The following is a 20,593-nucleotide window of genomic DNA, read 5'->3' on the forward strand; positions in this document are numbered from 1 at the left end:
CTGAGAACTGAGAGGATTTTCTCCTAAACAGAGCAGATCATTAATGACTGAAGAAGCTTCACAAAGATGAGACACTTTGTATTTTGGAATGACAACCTTTACTGTGACGAAAAATCACATACAGTGGGCGGAGTTAAACGTTGAGGCACGCCTCTGTCTAAACACTGCAGCCAGGGGCTTCTCAATCGATTAACTGAAAACGTCACGTGCCAAAGAACAAGTTCCTGATTGGTAGATGCGACGCAGCACCCTGAAAAAAATTCAGACGTCTGGCAGCGCAGCCAGACCTTTGTGCTGCACCCGAAGCTCAAATTGCGCCGCAGTACCTAAAATCACGGCTGTACCATTGACTTACCATAAAACAAACTGGCTGCCCCTGCCGCACGACTTGCGTTCGGCGTGTACGCAGCTCTACAGTGCTCATTAATTTCTGGAGCAGCAGCTGATGGATCAGTCTGGGACATACCATTGATCTGCAAATTTAGTTTAGATTAAAGTTCAGAAAAGCTGCTAAACATGAAGACCTTTATAAAGAAACAACAGACTGCCTTTGGAACTAAGGGTGAACAAGGAGTGGGGTGACTTCCAGCAGAACCCATTTCAATGAAAGACAAAGGGCAAATCAGAGACGTACACATACCTGCAGGTATCCTTATATTAAGATTTAATAGATACATCTGACTGAAATGTCCTTCAAATACATGAGAATTCATCCACAGCTTCAAAGACATGAAGATAACAGTTTTCTAATGAAGATGACAACTGAAAGGAGGTCCAATGCACATGTGCACGTGGGCCACAGTGATGCTTTTAACAAGAAAGTAGAGAAGCAAACAAGTTTGTGAAGCAGCCAACTTTCTAGTAAGTCCTTCTTCAGGGCAGGGCTGAGGGACTTCTACTCCGTGTTAAAGTTGATAGAACCGAAAAATTTATCTTCCTGTGTGCTCATTCGTGCAAAACATTTCAAGGCTGGCCCAACTTTGACACAGAAGCTAAGGTCTCAGATGGAGCTCTACAAAATAGACCAAAAGTGTCTCAACAGTCCTGAGGAGGATCTGAACTACGATCCTCCTGTTTGTGTCTTAAATAAAAATATTTTGATTTTCATTTTAAAGCAGACACAAAAGTATTTTTGAGCATCATTCCTGCCGCTGGCCTCATAACCAGAGGTCTACCTCAGCAGAACCTCCTTCAGGTCCTCATGTTCTGTCTGAGGGCATCAAATGCATATCAGGAGAGTTTTCCTATGCATTCAGGTCTTTTTGGCATTTCCAATCATTTAAAATTTCCCGCTTGAGTCAGCAGCCAACATCCTTGAAGGTCCATATGCAAACATGGGTTGTTGAGACAGACAGTTGGTGGTTTAAGGATCAATATGGGGAGTTGATATGTGAGGTAAGCCTTGGACACAAAAATGGGCAGAGCGTCTAGTCTCACTTCCTCCTGCGCAGTCGTTTGGACTGTCGGGGAAGCTCTGGGCTCTGGGCTCGCTTCAGCGACGAGCTGTCGTCTGCTTCTGCAAGTGAGGCTCGGCTATCAGTCAGCGCAGTAGTAGGCGTGCTTGGCACAGCAGATGATGTGGAGGACACAGCAGCAGCAGACCCCCTCCTCCCTATGGTGGCGGCACGGCTGTCCAGGATCTCACGGAGCTTGTGCTCAAGCTCTCCGAGGCGAGCATTCTGCTCAGCGATCACTTGACTCTGCTCCAGCAGCTTTTGTTCCTGGTCCTGCAGCTGCTTCTGCTGCTCTAGCTGCTTCAAACGGACCTCCTGCATTTCTCTGCGCAGAGCCGTCATGGAAGCGCCGTTCACCTTCACTTGCTGCTGTACCTTCGTCATCTCCGAGCGAGACGGTGTGTTCTTGGCCAGTAGGGACATGGTGGTCAGCGATGTGGATGGTCCAGCCACTGAGAGGGAACAGGACAGAGTGTTAAGTCAAACTGCAGTAGAACCATGGCTGCCCTGTTAAAGCTTCAAGGACATCGGTGAACTCTCAATGTGCTAGTTTTGATGTAACAGTTACAGCAGGGGCTGTAGACTACAGCGCCCCCTGCTGATTGCGGGCCATTCAGCAGTTAACCCTTTAATACCAGAAATGTCTTCAATGCAAAAAAAAAATACACTTTGAACTACTGTAGCTCTCTGACCATTTGCCCAATTTCTGTAATTCCAATGGATTAAGTAATCATCTGAGAAAACTCGAGGAAAGTCAAGACTGCAGCAAAAGCTCAGGTGTTAAAGGGTTAAAGCAGGAGTCTCCAGAAAGAGTGGCGTTTCAGGCATGACATAAATTGGTTAGAAGCATAAGAAGGTGGATCCAACATCTTTCACCACGGAGCCAAAGGAACCTAACTTCTGCTCATTTACCTCAGTGAAACGGTCCAACCTTACAACTGAAACAAACATACTTACTCTTAAGCTCCACCCCATCACCCCTACAGGTAGATTCAAATTTTTTAAACCACCAATGGCAAACAACAGAGTCCCCCCCACCCCAGGGTCCCTCTGTGTGTAGTGTGTATGTGTTGAGCGTGTGGTGCCAACATGTAGTGTGTGGTGTCTTAAATGACAATTAAAATTGGGGGCGGACTGGTGAGAGACGAGCCCAGGTGTTTCACTGTGCCCCCCTCCACCGGACCACCCCCACAAGGCCCTAGATCAATGAAGGTGATCATCATTCCCTCCTCAGTGACGGGCCTGAATGACTATCGGCCAGTGGCCCCGACACCGATAGTCATGAAATGCTTGGAAAAACTGGTCATTACCTGCATCACAGAATCAATCCATTGATGTCACCAAGGACCTGCACCAATATGCTTACAGGTCAAACTGATCCACAGAGGACGCCATCTCCTCTGTGGTCCACACAACCCTCACCCACCTAGAGAACAAGAACTCGTACGTTCGACTGCTCTTTGTGGACTTCACATCAGTTTTTAACACCATCATCCCACAGACCCTCATCCAAAAACTACACACTCAGCCTGAGCCCCACTCTGTGCAACTGGGTCATGGACTTCCTGACGGACAGACCACAGTCTGTGAAGATCCGCGACGTCTCCTCCTCCCCGATCACCCCTCAGCACGGGCTCCCCCCAGGGCTGTGTGCTAAGCCCCCTCCTGTTCACCCCTGGGACCAGAGAACCTAATTTCATTTTATCACTGTGATAAAATGACAATAAAAGATTCCTGATTCCTAATATGCAAGTAAAAGTGGAATAGAGGGGACTTCCAGTTGTGACATGTAGGGAGAGGACGCATAAGAAGAGGCTTCCGACTCATTTTGTGTCAACCTTTCTTTAAGACGTTTCACTGGGGAGGTCGTATCAGGTTCTCTTGCTAAGAATGAGGATTTCTCAATCTGCCAAATCGGCCAACAGCGTGCAAACCCCGGTCACATGTGCAGCGGAGATCCAATCTTTGCATTCTGAACATCCCTGAAGGCAGTGGAAACAGCAAAGTCCCCGTAAAGTTCATGTCAGATGTGCTGATGCAGCTGATGGGACCCGAAGTTTTTTCTGCACTGCCTGAATTTGAGAGAGCTGACCGAAGCCCAACCTCCAAACCTGGCCAAGGATCATCTCCTCGCACGTTCCTGGTCTGCTTTTCTAGGTTCCAGCAAAACGACGCTGCGCTGCGGCAAGAGTCATGAGCTGAAATACCAAGATGCCACCATCAGAGTTTACCAGGATGTCATTCGCTGGCTAACAATACAGCTGCGTTTAATGGTGTAAAACAAGCGCTTTACCAGAAGAACGTCAAATTCCACCTGCTCTACCCGGCTCGTCTGCGAGTGATGTTCGACAACAAGGTACTGACCTTCGACACGCCCGACGAAGCGCAGACATTTTACGACCAGAAATTTGATCATATTAACACTGGACTCCAGGTGTGAGTATTTCATGTTATAAATCTTAAGCCAAAAACCACTAACTGACTTAACCACCATGGGCACGAGTTTATGCATGTGTGTGTGGATTTTTTTTTTTTACATATTCAGCCTCATGTTGTATAAATCAGGGCAGACTGGGTGAATGAGAAACCTTTCTCCACCATAGTTTGTAAATATATTTATAAAAATCAGACAATGTGATTTTATGGATTTTCTTTTCCTCATTTTGTCTCTCATAACTGAGAGACAAAACTTACAGGCCTCCCTTATCGTGTTTGAAGTGGGAGAACCTGCACAATTGGTGGCTGACTAAATACTTTGTTTTGCCCCACTGTAGGTGACAACAACCTTTTCTCAAGTACAATTCATTCAATCTGTTCACCAGGGGAACAGATGAAACAAGCGCAACTGTTCAGCTGAAATGCAACTATTCTTAAATCCACAGGGAGGGCAGGTGACTCACCCACCCAAAATCTAGTCACATTTGAAAAAAGGGAAAAGGAAAATGAGACCTGTCTAGGGCTGGAGTCCGTTTTCTGTCCAACACAAAAAAGGGAAAACTTCAGTCCCAATGCCAAAAGAAAAGAATCAATTTAGGATACCCGGGGGGGGGGGGTGTCCAGCCGTCTCCACGCTAACAGTAAATGCTTGTCAGGCAGACTCCCCTGCACAAGTCCTGCCCAATTACATCACATTAAATACAAAACCTCTGATCTTGCCCCTGACAGATCAGTGACAAATAAAATGAAATACAATTATTTTTGAATGGGAAAAAGAAAAAAAGAAACGGAATTGGAAATTGTAATTTTGTGGATTTTTTCGCCCAAAAAGTCACCAGAAAAGTACACGTCGTATGATGTCTCGCTGGGCAGCACAGAAATGGCAATGCTGCTGTAACCTTTACTCACTGGAGGGTGGGGTGGGTGGGTGTGTGATATTGGCAGTAGGGTTGGACGACGTCCCTTAAGTTGGCAGTTGATGATGTTTGCAGTAAACCATCAGGATGGACGATGATATCATGGGGGGAAAGGGGGGGGGGCTATTTTTAATTTTTCATTATTATATACATATTATTCATTATTTCACTTTATTACTTTATTTCCCAACTAATGACTCATCCGCGATGATCCAGTATAAACTGAGGGAAGTGACTTTAACAAAAAAAATGAACAAAAAAAAAAAGCAGTCCTCTCCTGCACTTGATTAGTCAAGTGGACCGGTGGAGCGAGCGACCGAGTCTCTGAACAAAGCAGACGGACTGTGTGTTTGAGGGGAAGGGAGGGTGCTTTGATACGTGTGCGCGATGTGTGGGAGACTTCAGACTGTGATCCGTCCCACAGCTCTACGTGAACGAGCTACCGAACTCAGGAGAACCGGGTCTTCCGGTAAAAGTCTGTGTCCGGGCAGAGCTCGGACCACCAGCTCACACAGCGGCTTTGGGGCGGTGTGTGAGCTTTTCAAAGCAGAAATGTGGCTGAGTCCTTAGAAACCGTTCAAACAATCACATGGATTCGTGGTTCCAGTCGTGTCCCGACAAAATAAAGGCTGATGTTATTCCCACATATTTACGTTCCCCAAATATGCAGATTGCAGCATTTCCTGCATGGATTTATGTTCATCAAAGGCTAAATGTTGTTAGCGCATGTTAGCCTCTCTTAGTCCTGGCTTCTTCCGGCTCCGTTCTTCAACAGAAAAAGCACTGACCACACGGATACAAATTAAAATGATGAGCGAACAGGCGCTTTATAATAACCGTAACATTAATAAAAGCACGTTTAGGAGATCATTTCGTATATTACAAAGCTGACATATCTATGTATGTAGCCTCTCAGCTGAACTCATTTCCTCTTTCTGTATTTCAAACACATGGCTACACACATTGTTTTGTATTGAATTGTTACATTTAATAAAGTTTGAAAAAAGAAATAGCCGCTCGGCTGAACTCATTTCCTCTTCCGGCTTTTGAAACCCTACTGCCCATGTGCGAATTATTTATTCTGACTGAAAGTGTGACCCATTTGAACATTTATTATAATCGGAAAACGTTTTTCTGGGCCCATGGACACGGTTGAATTCTAATCCGACCATTGATCCCATCAAGATATTTTGCACATTTAACCACGGCTTATGGTGTCGACTCGCAGCGTGGCGGGGGCGTGGCATCACGATGGTCTCTCTCCATCGGGATGTCAGTCACCCATCACGATGGACGATGGTATCGGCACAACCCTAATTAACCCTAATTGAAATTATAAAATAATTAAATTGAGATGGGTAAAAAAGTTTAAATTTCTGATTGGCTCCCAAACACACGAGCTGTGCGCGTGTGCGTGCGCTGAGGTTGCGGGCCCGGCCTCAGCCAGATTCTGCCTTCAGTGGCCCCAAGGTAAATTGAGTTTGAGACCCCTGATCGATGTAGAGACACCAGAAGTACAGGGGAAAAAACATTATTAATAAATATAAGTTATTCCAGTTTGCAGGCCTATGTCAAACCGTTTTACCGGCTGCATGTGCCCCCCGGGCTGTAGTTTGCCCGCCCCTCATCTAGATCCTGACTGGAAACTACAAAACTAGTTTAAAACAAACAAACAGATCACCACAGGGATTATCCACCTACTAAGGGTTGACCTCCTTTACAGACCTAATCCTGGGGGGTGCTTTTTCTAGTGAGCAGCCTTTAGGAGCAGAGAATGGAAAGTTACCTGGAGTAGAGCCGATGAGGCGGCCGGACAGATCAGTTCCTGGTAGTTTTTTCTTTAGAATAGGGACAATTTTCTCATCAAAGTACTCCATGGCCATGGAGGAGATGTCCCTCAGCTCCTGAAGAACTTCGTGAGCTCTCTGGGGGGCTCGGGTACAATTCACATAGCGCAGCACACGGTAAATCTCATCGATGACCTGAAGACACAGTAGAAGGTGGAATTACGGAAGCTCCTGGGTTTCTGGCATCAGAAAACAGGGTCTGGCTAATCCTTAACCCAATCCTTAACTCCCTCTGATCAATAATACACATAACTTTATCTCTGGTAGCACAAGGGAGATATAGTGGGGGGCGGGGGTCAGTGGGTAATGAACTTATCAAACAAAGGCCTGTTTGTAGATGCATGATCTACAATGAACACCAGTACAATGGACAGTAAAACATACAGGCCTCCAAGAACATTACAATTTCATGGAAAAGTGTATTCATTTTCATAATTCCATTTAAAAAAATTAAACTTTCATAAAATATAGATTCGGGGTCCACTGCTTAATTGATTTCAATTATTTATTTGTTCATTTTTAAACGAATTGGGATTCCAGCTCATGAAACCCACACACCAACAATTTCAAAATATCATCTATCCCTGAGAAAGATCGTCTAACATGTAGTGGTTAGCACTCTCGCCCCATCGCAAGAAGGCCCCGGTACGAATCCCAGCTTGGACCTTTCCGTTTGCTCTCCTCGTGCATGGGTAAGTGTTCTTTGGGCATTCCAGCTTCCTCCTTCAACCCAAAAGTATGCTTCGCAGGTTAATTGGAGGTTCTAAATTGCCCTAGGTGTGAATGTGTGTGTGGTCCTGGACATGGACATAAAAATATAATTCCAGATTTTTTCATTCCAAATTTGATTCTAATCCATTATTTTTTACACCGCCCTAGCCCAACAACAGCTGAGATTCAGCCTGTTCAGAAAGTAGGTGTCTTTTGGCAGACAGCTGCGCCCCCTACTGTACATTAGAAAGACGTCAGCTTTTGCTAAAACATTTGTGACCAACTGGTTTCAGAGACAGGTGTATCAGCAGAAACTTTAGACCGACTTAAAGAAAACCAGCTTCAAGCCATTAACCTGCTGCTTCTCTTTTGAGTGAAGAGTCTGTTTTATGCACGTCTTTGTGAATTTAAAATGAGATCCTGGCTGGGGCAGTGAAGCAGCTTGTTTTGCTCACCTTCCCAGGAATGAAACAGCAGAGGTTGGAGTCCACATACTTCATGAAGGTCATGTTGAGCAGGGAGAGGCGTGTCTCCACGGCTGCCAGGATGTCTGCGTGTCGAGCAAGGGAGTGGTTCCTTCTCTCAGACTCCCGCCTGAATGGTTCACAAAAATGGAGGAATTTAAGGAGAATCTTAACGAGAAATAGAGCAAATCTGGAGCCATGCCAGCCCAAAAACTCCATGTAGGACGAGCCACACAACAACATAAAAACAGCACAAACAATACTTTTAAGAGTAGTTATTAATCAGACAATTAGCTGGAAATTCCATAGACAAATATCTATTGTAAAGTTTCTCAAAGCAATTCAGTTGTGACTAAAATGATTTCCTCCATTAAAAGAAAGTCAATTCCTTTTCTTTGTTCTTCCCTAGAGTCACCATATCTACAAGTCTGAACTGAATTCGGGGAAAACACAGCAGCAAAAAAGAGCCATCACAGCCAATTAAGGGTTGGTTAACATCAACGCAATCGTCTGATATTTGTTAACCATGTGATGACCACATTTTGTCCGAGTTTCTCCATGAGAATACGCGCTCAGTTCATAGACAAAAGATGTTTTCTGAAAAAGATGAGAGACACACTAAAGTTGTAAAACAGAAAATTCCAATGACACAAGTAAGATTTTAAATAAGTTCCAGGATGAAAATGTGAATGTTACAACCCCTGGTCTTGTCTGCTTGTTTTGTGTGTGTATGTATATATGTTTGAGTTCTAGCTCCTGCAGAAGTGCAGCTCCTGCACAGCTGCTGACTCCGCCCCACCTGCAAAAAATTATGCATTGGCTCCAGGCTTCTGACATCAACTGGTGTAAAACAACAACTCTGACAGCCATAATTGGATCGGAGCTGACCCCTCTTGATGAAAGACTGGCGGCAATAATTGGGGAATCCCTTTTAAGTGGAGTGGTGACTGAGGCGGGGGGGTAACACCGACGCGCCAGGTGCACCGGGTGACACCCCCCCAAAAGCCCGCAGAGGTCCAACAGGACGGCTGGAGGAAGTCGGAACCGGCTCATAAGCCACTCGTCCTCTTCTTGCTGTCTAAAGATGCGTTCACTCCGAATTCTTCCATTTGCCACATCTTCTAAGAGCGCAAGATCAGCCATTGTGCGTCATTACGCATTGTGATGGGGCATTTTATTTCCATCCATTCAATGACATCTGACAAGCTGCAGATGTCGGTAATAATCAACGTGGAAATGGGAAATTGTTCAGCGCAAATGTAATTTCTTGTTGCTTTCTGAATGGTTGAGACATACGCCATACATTGTTTTATCAAAAATAAAACAAACTAAAGGCATATGCATGAATACCATAATTCCATAGCTTATGAACAAATGTTTTACTATGAAAACAACTTTCCCCAGTGGACAATTAGTGCATCTGTCCATCCGTCCGCACGTCCGCACCTATATCTGCTCCGCCAGACGGACACACTGACCAGAATATCAGTTTTGTACATTATTTCGTTCTGTTAACTATATTATTTATGAGGATGAATTGCACAACATGCACATATTGCAGAACATATTTCACTTTTCTTTTTGCAAATAAGGGTTCATTTGAATTTCTGTTGTAATTTTCGTATGTTTTTTTGTTTGTTTCATGCTGATCGATCAAACGGGTGTTCATGTAGGCTGTTAATTGTAAGACTTGCTTTGTGAAGTCTTCATGTTATTTCTGAGAGGCAGTATTGTCATTTTCACTTTCACGTGTTTCTTCCATCTGCCGACGGTGTCGCCGCTTCTCATTCCACCCGTTTTTGTGCGTACGCCTGGGTCAGAGCTTGCGTGAAGGACCGCACATTTTCCCGTCAAGTTTGCTTTTTATAAATCTCAATTATTGCGTAGAGAGTGGCGTACGCTTTCTTTTGTGCGTACGCAACGTTTATAAATGAGGCCCTTGGTCATGCTCTGCTTTGGTGAACTATTGGTCTACAATTTTTAAAACCTTATCAGATGCACTCCATATCACCCTCCAGCCTAGTGCAGAAGCAGCCATATTTGGCGTTTCACACCAAAACCCAGATACATTAAGAAAAAGACACGAAGACATTCTTGCTTTTGCTACTCTAATAGCAAGGCACTGTATATTATTGCACTGGAAATCTAAAGACCCACCCAGGGTGTCCCAGTGGCTGACAGATCTTATGCAACTATTACAACTTGAAATAATAAAATATTCAGTTCGGGGATCGAGGGACAAATTTTTCTCTGTCTGGAGTTTTAGATCACTTTGGCAAACTCAGAATTATACCTGAGGCCTCCTCACATTCTACCATCACATCCCCGTAGTTTACAGTTTATTATTAATAATTATTAGTATGAACCAGCTAAGTGGCCTTGTGGTTAGAGCAGTGTTATTCAACCTTTTTTGAGCCACGGCACACTTTAACTCTGACAAAAATCCCGCGGCACACCAGCATCCAAAAAAAAAAAAAAAAAAAAAAAGCAGAAATTCATGGTCTGTATTGATCGACAGCCCCCCCTCCGCACGCGCAATATCACGTGGATTTTTGTGATAATTGTGGCAGAAAAAGCAGGAAGTTGCGGCTGTTTTTTTATAAGAGATGAACCACCAGCTAAAGCTCGTCTTTAGCTGGTATTTTTGTTAGCACTGAGCGACTTTATGAGCAGAATTAAGAACAAGGAAGTGAAGACTTTAACCACTTCTGATTGGTCAGACTGATGACATGTGATTAAGTCTTCAAGAATGATTGGCGGAGACAGTTAAAGGGGCGGGACTTTTCCTTACACAGTTATAGCTGCAGGTAAATCGCGGTACCGTGATTCTTATCAAAATGTCTTTAATAGAATTAAATAAACACAAAGAAAAAGTCATTTTAAGATCTTTTATATTCCTAACTCCTCAGTGTTTTATCAGGGCCTGTTTGGATGAACAAAGAGCTGATTTCCTGGAGATGGAAAATGTTTTTAGATCAGTTAATGAGGGTAATTTCTCCACGGCGCACCTGACCATCTCCCACGGCACACTAGTGTGCCACGGCACACTGGTTGAAAAACACTGGGTTAGAGTGTTCGCCCTGTAACTAGAAAGTCATGGGTTCAAACCCAGGCCAAGCCATTTCATAGACTTTTAAAATGGGACCCAATGCCTCCCTGCTTGACACTCAGCATTAAGAGGTTGGATTGGCGGGTTACCGAGCGCGGCTGTGTCTGCACACCTAGGTGTGTCACAGATAGAGAGACTTAACTTTAATTATTGCTTTATTTTTTTTTTATGTATAAATATCACATCGGCTATATATGTACCTGTTGCCATTTGGTTGACCGATTCGGCCATCGAGTTGATCAGAGGTATGCTTTTGTAACATTGAAGAATATATCTCATAGCCTTGTCTTTCAAACTATGGAGAGGGGGGGGGGTTTGAGAGTGTTCTTTGTTTCGTTGTACTTCATGCATGTAACAATTCTCTTTTTGTTCTCAATAAAAACAATTAAAAATATAAATCTGATTTCTAAACATCCTCCGTGTCTTCCATGTAATGAGACATACGCTAACAGAAATGTGGAAGGTATCTGCTGGAAATCCAAGTATTGCTCACATCAGTATTTATGAATGACTTATCACGCGAGTTGGTTTGTGTTTCTTTGCATATATGATGTAATGGAAACAGTGTAGTTCCACATTTTGCAAAGTGAAACTTAGCATATCCAACAAAGTAGATAAGATTTGCTTCATTTTCTAAAAAATCAGGGCAATCCATAAAAGAGACTACCCCACAAGTACTGTATTTTCACGACCATAAGGCGCACTTATGAGTCTTAAATTTTCTCCAACGTGTAGGGGGCGCCCTATGATGTGTTGTGGGACGTAGAAGAAGACGAGATGAGAACGGGGGAGTGAAGTGTGGGCGTGAACAACTTTATTTACAACATGGCTGAAGCACTTTAAACTGCAGCTATCAGCTACACGGAGGAACATGGGAGCAGCTGCAGAGAATTCAAGATGAATGAATCCATGGTTCACAAGTGGAGGAAGCTGGAAAACAAAAACTCAAGATGAGTTTGGGCGGAAAAAATGCAACTCAAGTGATGGATTAACTATCAGCGATCAGCTTGGAGAAGCTTCTCTGCAGTCACCATTCGACTGAGGGCAGTACAGATGAAGCTTTGCTTTTGTTTTGTAAAATGCCGTCATCTTTCCATCCGGGTGAGGATTATGGTGCCGCAGCGACTTCCAGCAGATTACAACTTACAACGAAAAGCTGTCCATCTTCCGCCCATACTGCAGTAAAAAGATTGCCACACACACCTCCAGCCACATCACCGACATGGACGAGGCGCCGCTGACTTTGACATCCCGGTGAGTCACAATGTCGAGAAGAATGGGAGCAGCACGGCAGGATACTCAAACGTGGCACGGTTTTTAATGTTGTGGGAGGCAGCGCCAGGCGAGTTACACCACACTTTTTGATGGATTGTAGAGGCTTGGTCTAACTTTGCTTGCACTGCTTTCGAAGTGCTGAAAAGGCGCCAGCCTTCATGAAGAGCCGCACAGCAACGAGACGGACTCTGACAAAGACGAAAGAGAACCTACCGTGTTTGATAGAAATTTAGGATTTTTGGATGCTGATCGATGACTGAAAAATGAAAAATAAATCACAACCAACTCAGTTTTGCTCCTGCTGCCTTTTTTAAACAAACACTAGCATGCATGTTTTACCGGTATGTTTTAACTAGGGTTGCATGATAATATCGGATACCGATAATTATCAGCCGATCTCCCATTGATCCAACCACAGTTAAAAGCAAAAAAAGAAATGTCATTGTGGTGGTTTATTTCTTTTTGTCATTCTGGTTTGTAAAATGCTTGAATGTTTATGTTTTTGAAAAGTTTATTTCTATGAGCAACCATTTATTTTGCACATCAGTTAAAAACTTTATAGTTATTATTTTGCACTTCAGTTTCAACAAAGCACTTTAAGATTAAGCTATTTCTTTAGCACGTTATTATATCAGGCATTGAAAAATGTACTTGTTACATTTTTATTTAAGTTAAAGTCTAAGTATTTGTTCTGACCATTGAAATGCACTTTCTCTGTTCACAGATGTATGACAGACTGAAAAGGCTAATAAAGTGTTTGTACATGTATCTGTTGTTCAATATTTTTGCATTTAAAACTAGTTCTGCAAATTTGTTGAATACATAAGAAACATTTGCTGTTACTTTGTACCTACTTATATTTCTATTGTAGTAAGTATTGTAATTTCCTGATTATAAGCCGCTACTTTTGTCATACGCTTTCAACCCTGCGGCTTATTCAATGATACGGCTAATTTATGCATTTTTTCTAACGACTGCTAGGGGGCGCTTCGAGCAGAAAGGGTAAGAGTGAGACAGGGGGAATACGGTTTTTGTGTCAAGGAAGAGGCAAGTTTAATGTAAATTCCTGCTTTGTGATGAATAGCATAAACAGACCCTCATCATGGAAAAGTGGGTTAAGAAAGAATCATTGTTCATCTGGGGGAAACCTTTTATTACAGTTCTCCTTTACTCTGTATATCAAACATGAACACGCACCCCCAACACTCTTCCGTTGCCCGCTCTCGCTCCTCTTTCTTACACATGCGGTGCGCGCTTTTAGCACATACATATCATTCTACAACATATGTTTCAATGTGGGCACATGCGGCTTATAGACAGGTGCGGCCTAGGTATGTATGAAATAGTTTATCATTTAAAAATGTATGATCAGGTGCGCTCTGTAGTTCAGAAATTATGGTACTACAAGAGGCAGAAAAATATCAGGTATTGGAATCAGTTGTAAAAAGTCATGATCGTGCATCACTGGTGTTAACGTGCCCGCGCCTTCAAACCCAGTACGCCTCTTGTATGTGTCAAATACTGAAAAATTACCCATAACCGAGACTGCGCCCTATAACCGAGTGTGCCGTGAAAATACGGCAACTACTTCTGGTTCATGCAAAAAAAAAGTCTTCATTCGAACAAATTCATATTTCATAGGAACAATTTACTTATTCTGTGGGAACGAATTATTATTTTATAGTTATTACAAAATAATAACTAATGGGAACAATTTCATTGTTTTGTTACCCATGTCAGGTCACGGCCTCTGTAGTATTATGTTAATTCCTCACAAAAAACTCAAAGCGGTATTTTGATATATTTATGCATTTCTGAGTATTTCTCAAAAAACCTGCGCTCTGAGCGCTAGCCCCTCCCAATCCACAAAATATGCGATGTCACAAAGTGGGGAACAGCCCCTTTCCAGGAAGAGTCTGTGCTGCCAGCACCCCCGCAGGCTAACACACACACACTTTCTCTGTGGAGCAAGTGGCGATCAATAAAACGTTTTTATTTAAATGCACAATATGCACATCCTTCTTTTTAAAAGTTCAAAGGTTGTCTGTTTTCATGGGCGAAACGCAGACACGCTGCTGAGGCTGGCTCTAGGCTGACATCATGAATCACGTGAATGACATCACTCGGAGCCAAAGCCGGTGCTTCAGAGATCAAGTTGTCTTACTTCCAGGTAGGGAAATGTGATGTGAAAATAACTCATATTTCATTAAAAAATTGTTCTTTAGTGTGCCAAAGGTAATATACTATCATATATATGGAAATAAATCACTCCGAAGGGCATAAGAAAAGCATGATACAGCCCCTTTAATGAAGGTAAAAGGAGTGAGAAAAAGGAAAAAAATCGTAAATTTAAATTGGAATGACGTAAAAAAAACCATTTTATTTTTTGACCATATTCCCTACTCCAGTTGTCTGGAAAAATGCATATGAAGGTCCCTAATTTTCCACATTTCCTAGAGGAGAAAGCATAAATGCCACAGTAGAGGAACTCACCTGGGCAACTGGGCTTTTACTTGTCTCTGACACAGACTATGGTACCTCTCCACTTTCAAAAAGCCTTGGTTCAGGACACGCTGGCAGATCGTGTCCATACGCTTGCACACCTGCAGAACAGCAGAAACTTTCATCAAACCCACAACTCTGCTGCCTCAGCCTTCCATCAATCTGCATGACAACTAGGGATGTCCCGATCAGGTTTTCTTTGGGGCCAATCCCATTCCAAGTCATTTGATTTGAAGTATCTGCTGACACAGAGTCCTGATCCGATACTTTTAGAAGTCATTTAAAAAATGAACAAAGTTAATAAACAGATTCAGGTTGGTTCACCATTTTATTTCATCAACTTTGTTTTATCATTTAACACTAAACAGAGCACTTCTGTGACGTAACCTGAGCAATCACGTAAAAATAGTGCAACTATAAACTAGGGGAAAAATGATCTGTTATCTAGTTTATATAGGTGATGAGTTATGTGAAAATGTTTAGTGACTTTAACTTTAATATCTTTAGAACCTTTAAACATTTTTAAACAAAATGCAATTCATGTCTTCATTTAAAAATTCTTAATAATGACTGTTGTAGCATTAATGTGATGAGTATTTATGACTAGCTGATATCATTAGAACCATTTTTTATTTATTAATTGATTTATATTTAATTATATTATTTAACATTATGGGATTCTTTTTTTAACCTCTCAAGACATCACATTTTGAGTAGTATTAGGAGAGTAGTTAATTTACTTAACTGGGTCTCTGCCAGAGAAATTAAAGAAAGCGTATCAAAGAAGAGTTTGGGTCTTAAGGGCTTAAATCACTTAGCAGTGTTGTGCAGCAGTCTCTCTGTTAGCAGCATGGAGAGATTAATAAGAAACAAAAACCTGGTCTTTTTACTGTTGAAATTAATTTGTAGGTTGTTGTTAGCATTAAGACAGGCCAATAGAGATACTTGTCTGTGAACATTTTTTAAAAAGAGCTATTGATCCCACAAGTCTGAATCTACGAACATCTTGCTTGACTGAACCATTTTTGTTAGCCTCCAGCTTGAACTTGCCGTATTCTGCTGCACTTTACAGCCATAAAATGTCGTGAACCGTTCATGACATGCACATTTCTAGTGGAGTATTTTTCCGGAATAATAAGCCTGAAGTATAAAGCGCTGGTCATAATATTAATAAATGAAATGTCCAATACAGATTGGGCGACAACATCAAATATCAATTGAGTCATCAACCACATGATCTGGCCTGATTTCCAATCACGTGATCAGCTCGGGACAGTAGGGTTGGACGGCGTCCCTTAAGTTGGTACTTGATTATGTTTGCAGTAAACCATCAGGATGGACGATGATATCATGGGGGGGGGGGGCTATTTTTAATTTTTCGTTTTTATATAATTATTATTCGTTATTTTACTTTACTACTTCATTTATTTCATTTCCCAACTAATGACTCATCCGCGATGATCCAGCATAAACTGAGGGAAGTGACTTTAACAAAAAAAATGAACAAAAAAAAAGCAGTCCTCTCCTGCACTTGATTAGTCAAGTGGACCGGTGGAGCGAGCGACCGAGTCTCTGAACAAAGCAGATGGACTGTGTGTTTGAGGGGAAGGGAGGGTGCTTTGATACGTGTGCGCGATGTGTGGGAGACTTCAGACTGTGATCCGTCCCACAGCTCTACGTGAACGAGCTACCGAACTCAGGAGAACCGGGTCTTCCGGTAAAAGTCTGTGTCCGGGCAGAGCTCGGACCACCAGCTCACACAGCGGCTTTGGGGCGGTGTGTGAGCTTTTCAAAGCAGAAATGTGGCTGAGTCCTTAGAAACCGTTCAAACAATCACATGGATTCGTGTTTCCAGTCGTGTCCCGACAAAATAAAGGCTGATGTTATTCCCACATATTTACGTTCCCCAAATATGCAGATTGCAGCATTTCCTGCATGGATTTATGTTCATCAAAGGCTAAATGTTGTTAGCGCATGTTAGCCTCTTAGTCCTGGCTTCTTCCGGCTCCGTTCTTCAACAGAAAAAGCACTGACCACACGGATACAAATTAAAATGATGAGCGAACAGGCGCTTCATAATAACCGTAACATTAATAAAAGCATGTTTAGAAGTAGGGTTTTGCCGATGGACGATACCATCGTCCATCGTGATGGTTGACTGACATCCCGATGGAGAGAGACCATCGTGATGCCACGCCCCCGCCACGCTGCAAGTCGACCCCATAAGCCGCGGTTACATGTGCAAAATATCTTGATGGGATCAATGGTCGGATTAGAATTCAACCGTGTAGATGGGCCCAGAAAAACTTTTTCAGATTATAAAAACATTCACATGGGTCACACTTTTGGTCGGAATAAATAATTCGCACATGGGCAGTAGGGTTTGAAAAGCCGGAAGAGGAAATGAGGCTATTTCTTTTTTCAAACTTTATTAAATGTAACAATTCAATACAAAACAATGTGTGTAGCCATGTGTTTGAAATACAGAAAGAGGAAATGAGTTCAGCTGAGAGGCTACATACATAGATATGTCAGCTTTGTAATATACGAAATGATCTCCTAAACGTGCTTTTATTAATGTTACGGTTATTATGAAGAGCCTGTTCGCGCATCATTTTAATTTTAATCCGTGTGGTCAGTGCTTTTTCTGTTGAAAAACAGAACCGGAAGCCAGGATTAGCAGTATGCTAACACGGGCTAACAACATTAGCATGAACACAAATCCATGCGACAATCTGCATCTTGGCTGTACGTAAATATGTGGGAATAACATCAGCCTTTATTTTGTCGGGACACGACTGGAAACACAAATCCACGCGATTGTTTGAACAGTTTCTAAGGACTGAGCGGCCTTTCTGCTCGAAGCTTACACACTGCGTTAGCTAGCGCTCCGAGCTCTTCCCTGACACACACTTTTACCGGGAGACCCGGTTCTCCTAAATTCGGTTGCTCGTTCACGTAGAGCTGCGGGACGGATCACAGTCCTAAGTCTCCCACACATTACAAAGCATCCTCCCTTCCCCTAAAACACAAAACTGTAAGTCCGTCTGCTCTGCTAGAGAGACGGTCGCTCGCTCCACCGGTCTGATCAAACGCAGGAGCGGACCACTTCTTTTCTATTTTGTTTATTTTTTTAAAGTCACTTCCCTCAGTTTAGCCTGGATCATCGCCGATGAGTCATTATTTGGGAAATAAAATAAATAAAGTAATAAAGTAAAATGACAAATATATAAGAACGAAAAATTAAAAATAGCCCCCCCGACGATATCATCGTCCATCCCGATGGTTAACTGCAAACATTGTCAACTGCCAATTTAGGGGACATCGCCCAACCCTATTTAGAAGATCATTCGTATATTACACGTATGTAGCCTCTCAGCTGAACTCATTTCCTCTTTCTGTATTTGAAACCCTACTGCCCATGTGTGAATGATTTATTCTGACTGAAAGTGTGCCCCATTTGAACGTTTATTATAATCGGAAAACGTTTATGTTGAACCGTGTCCATGGGCCCAGAAACGGGCCCATGGACACGGTTGAATTCTAATCCGACCATTGATCCCATCAAGATATTTTGCACATTTAACCACGGCTTATGGTGTCGACTCGCAGCGTGGCGGGGGTGTGACATCACGATGGTGTCTCTCCATCGTGATGTCAATCAGCCATCACGATGGAATCGGCACAACCCTACGGGACAACCCAAAGGACAACGACCAGCTTGCTTGTCTTGTAGCCTTCTAAATGGGGGGGGGGCTATACAGATATAACAGATACATGCATCATCAGCGATGGTTGTGCCTGAAGATGTCTTTGTCTGGCATTGGTCATACATTATTACTACACATTTTGAGACATTTTTTCATGAGATTACATCTGCCACTTTTGCAATCAGAGTAGAACATAAATGACTCCGTTCTCTACATTGAGGCAGACCTATTCCCTTCATCCACTGTGTCCTCAGTATGACTTTGTCAGATCCAAACTATAAATAAACGATAGACAAATGTGCAACACATTACCTATAAAATAGAAAGTGAGGACGTAAAAAAAATTAAAGTGTAAAATAATTTTAAATAAACCCTATATTATTAGCATATGCTGAATAAGCTAAAGGTATGCATTGACTCAGTTTCCATGGGATTAAGCAAACAAAAGCCAGACCGCAGTGCTGCCTCACTTCACTGACTATGCTGTTCTTCAACAGGAAATATGCTAAATACAGAGATTTGGCTTTATAAAAATGATTGAAAATAATAATTTAGATAATTGGGCACATTTTATTATTCGTGTACATCTTATGATGGAAAATTAGGATGATGGCAGGTGAGGCACTGCTTCCCTTGACTGGAACCCTGGAGCAGACATCTGTTTTCCAATGGTGGTGGGGTGCTACAAGGAATATTTTTGTTTCTAGTTCCCTAGTCTAAATATGAAGCACATGTGAACAAAGTAAAAGTTCCATAAGGCTGGTAGACCCCTTTGGTTTCTGTTGTTGAACTGCAGCCACAAGATTTTTTAGTCATACGAGTACAGTTCCAACCATTGACTATATAAAGGGACTGGATCGAGTAAGTGTGACGTCACTAATAGAAAAAAAATCAATTGGGTTGCCATTTTTTTAATTAAGGTCATGTCCATGTTGGAACCAGAAATCATCAGTAGTGATCAGTCTGAGTCTACATTTCCATGGCAACCACTCTGTCCTGGAGTAAGCATGTTAGAAGACCACGCCCCTTCCACTGAAAGCAAGCTTGGGACCATCTGTTAATCAACAGCTTTTAATGTTTCACATGAGAGCACCTATTTTTGAGGCATTTGATTTATCAGTTTGAAACTCAATTAACTTGCACTACAGAAAAAATAACATGACAAAAAAAGGGGATTATCAAGAAAATGTTAAAAAAGGTATCAGAAAAGTTAGTTACTCTGAACAATAGAGGGACTGAGTAACCGCTGTTTAGAAGTCTGTGGGATCTCAGCTTATGGGAACAGGGTTAGGCAGGCACTTCCACTTGGGAACGCCAGGGGGCGTTGTCACTTGGTCCAGTTGTATACAGTCAATTGTTTCACTACATCGCTTACGAACATGATACAGTCTGCACAATGAAAACAAGAACATGACAGGAACAGAGATAATCAAGGACAAGAGAGCACACTGACAAAAAAGTGCGTAGGCGCGCGCGCACACACACGCACGTGGATACAGGTGAGCACATCGTGTGTCGTTTAACTGGTCTCAGTAGTTCAAGCTCTGAACGCAAATTTTTCAACCTATTTTGCAGCTCATTATTCGAACCGAACGTTCATGCGGCCGGTGCCGCGAGCGTCCTTACCGCACGCAGAAGGCTAATCTCGTCATAGGACAGGAAGTTGAGGATGGCTTCGATCGCAACAATAGGCAGTCCGAGCAGGGGGTTGTTCTGATGCTGCTCAGGTAGGGGACTGTTCTGACGCGGCGTCAATGGCTCCGAGTCCGCTGGAGCGACACATACGTCCACTCGCTCCAACACAGCCGCCATCTTGTTCTACTGCTACCGAGGCGGAAGTGACGTATGATGCATAGTTTTTTTTTTCTTAAAGAACTTCAAAAGATTACACTCAGATCCATGTTGACATAACAGAAAGAAATAGAGAGGGATAAATACAATCACATACACATGAGAGTGGACAGTATTGCATTTCTATTTTTCGCAGTGATTTAAAATCAAAACAGATCTCTTTATTCTGCACACCTAGTTAGTGTGTGTCAGAAAGTGGGACTTTGTTTCTTTCAACGGGTTGATTTTTAAGAACCTGCTTTTCAAATGAAACATTTTGTAGATATTAATAAAACACTGAATGCCAAATGAAATAATTTATCAACGCAAACCACTCC

General features: G+C 42.6%; 1 protein-coding gene across 1 annotated transcript; it reads right to left on the reverse strand.

The window, feature by feature from the left end:
* Positions 1-641: 641 nt before the first annotated feature.
* Positions 642-20,271, reverse strand: fbxo28 (F-box protein 28). Its single transcript, XM_004084368.4, has 5 exons — positions 20,052-20,271; positions 14,707-14,816; positions 7,821-7,959; positions 6,594-6,789; positions 642-1,906 (listed from the first exon to the last, which is right to left on the reverse strand). Exons 1-5 carry the CDS (start codon positions 20,235-20,237, stop codon positions 1,434-1,436), a joined length of 1,104 nt encoding a protein of 367 aa, XP_004084416.1. The 5' UTR covers positions 20,238-20,271; the 3' UTR covers positions 642-1,433.
* Positions 20,272-20,593: the final 322 nt, after the last annotated feature.

Source organism: Oryzias latipes, chromosome 15 (genome assembly GCF_002234675.1).
Source record: "Oryzias latipes chromosome 15, ASM223467v1".
In the NCBI taxonomy this organism is placed as follows: domain Eukaryota; kingdom Metazoa; phylum Chordata; class Actinopteri; order Beloniformes; family Adrianichthyidae; genus Oryzias; species Oryzias latipes.

Coding starts and splice junctions, on each gene's coding strand:
- fbxo28 (XM_004084368.4), bottom strand. CDS start 20,237: ATGGCGGCTGTGTTGGAGCGAGTGGACGTATGTGTCGCTCCAGCGGAC. Junction 14,817..20,051: donor AGATTAGCCTTCTGCGTGCG/GTAAGGACGCTC, acceptor GCTGTTCTGCAG/GTGTGCAAGCGTATGGACAC. Junction 6,790..7,820: donor GCTGTTTCATTCCTGGGAAG/GTGAGCAAAACA, acceptor CTGTGTCTTCAG/GTCATCGATGAGATTTACCG.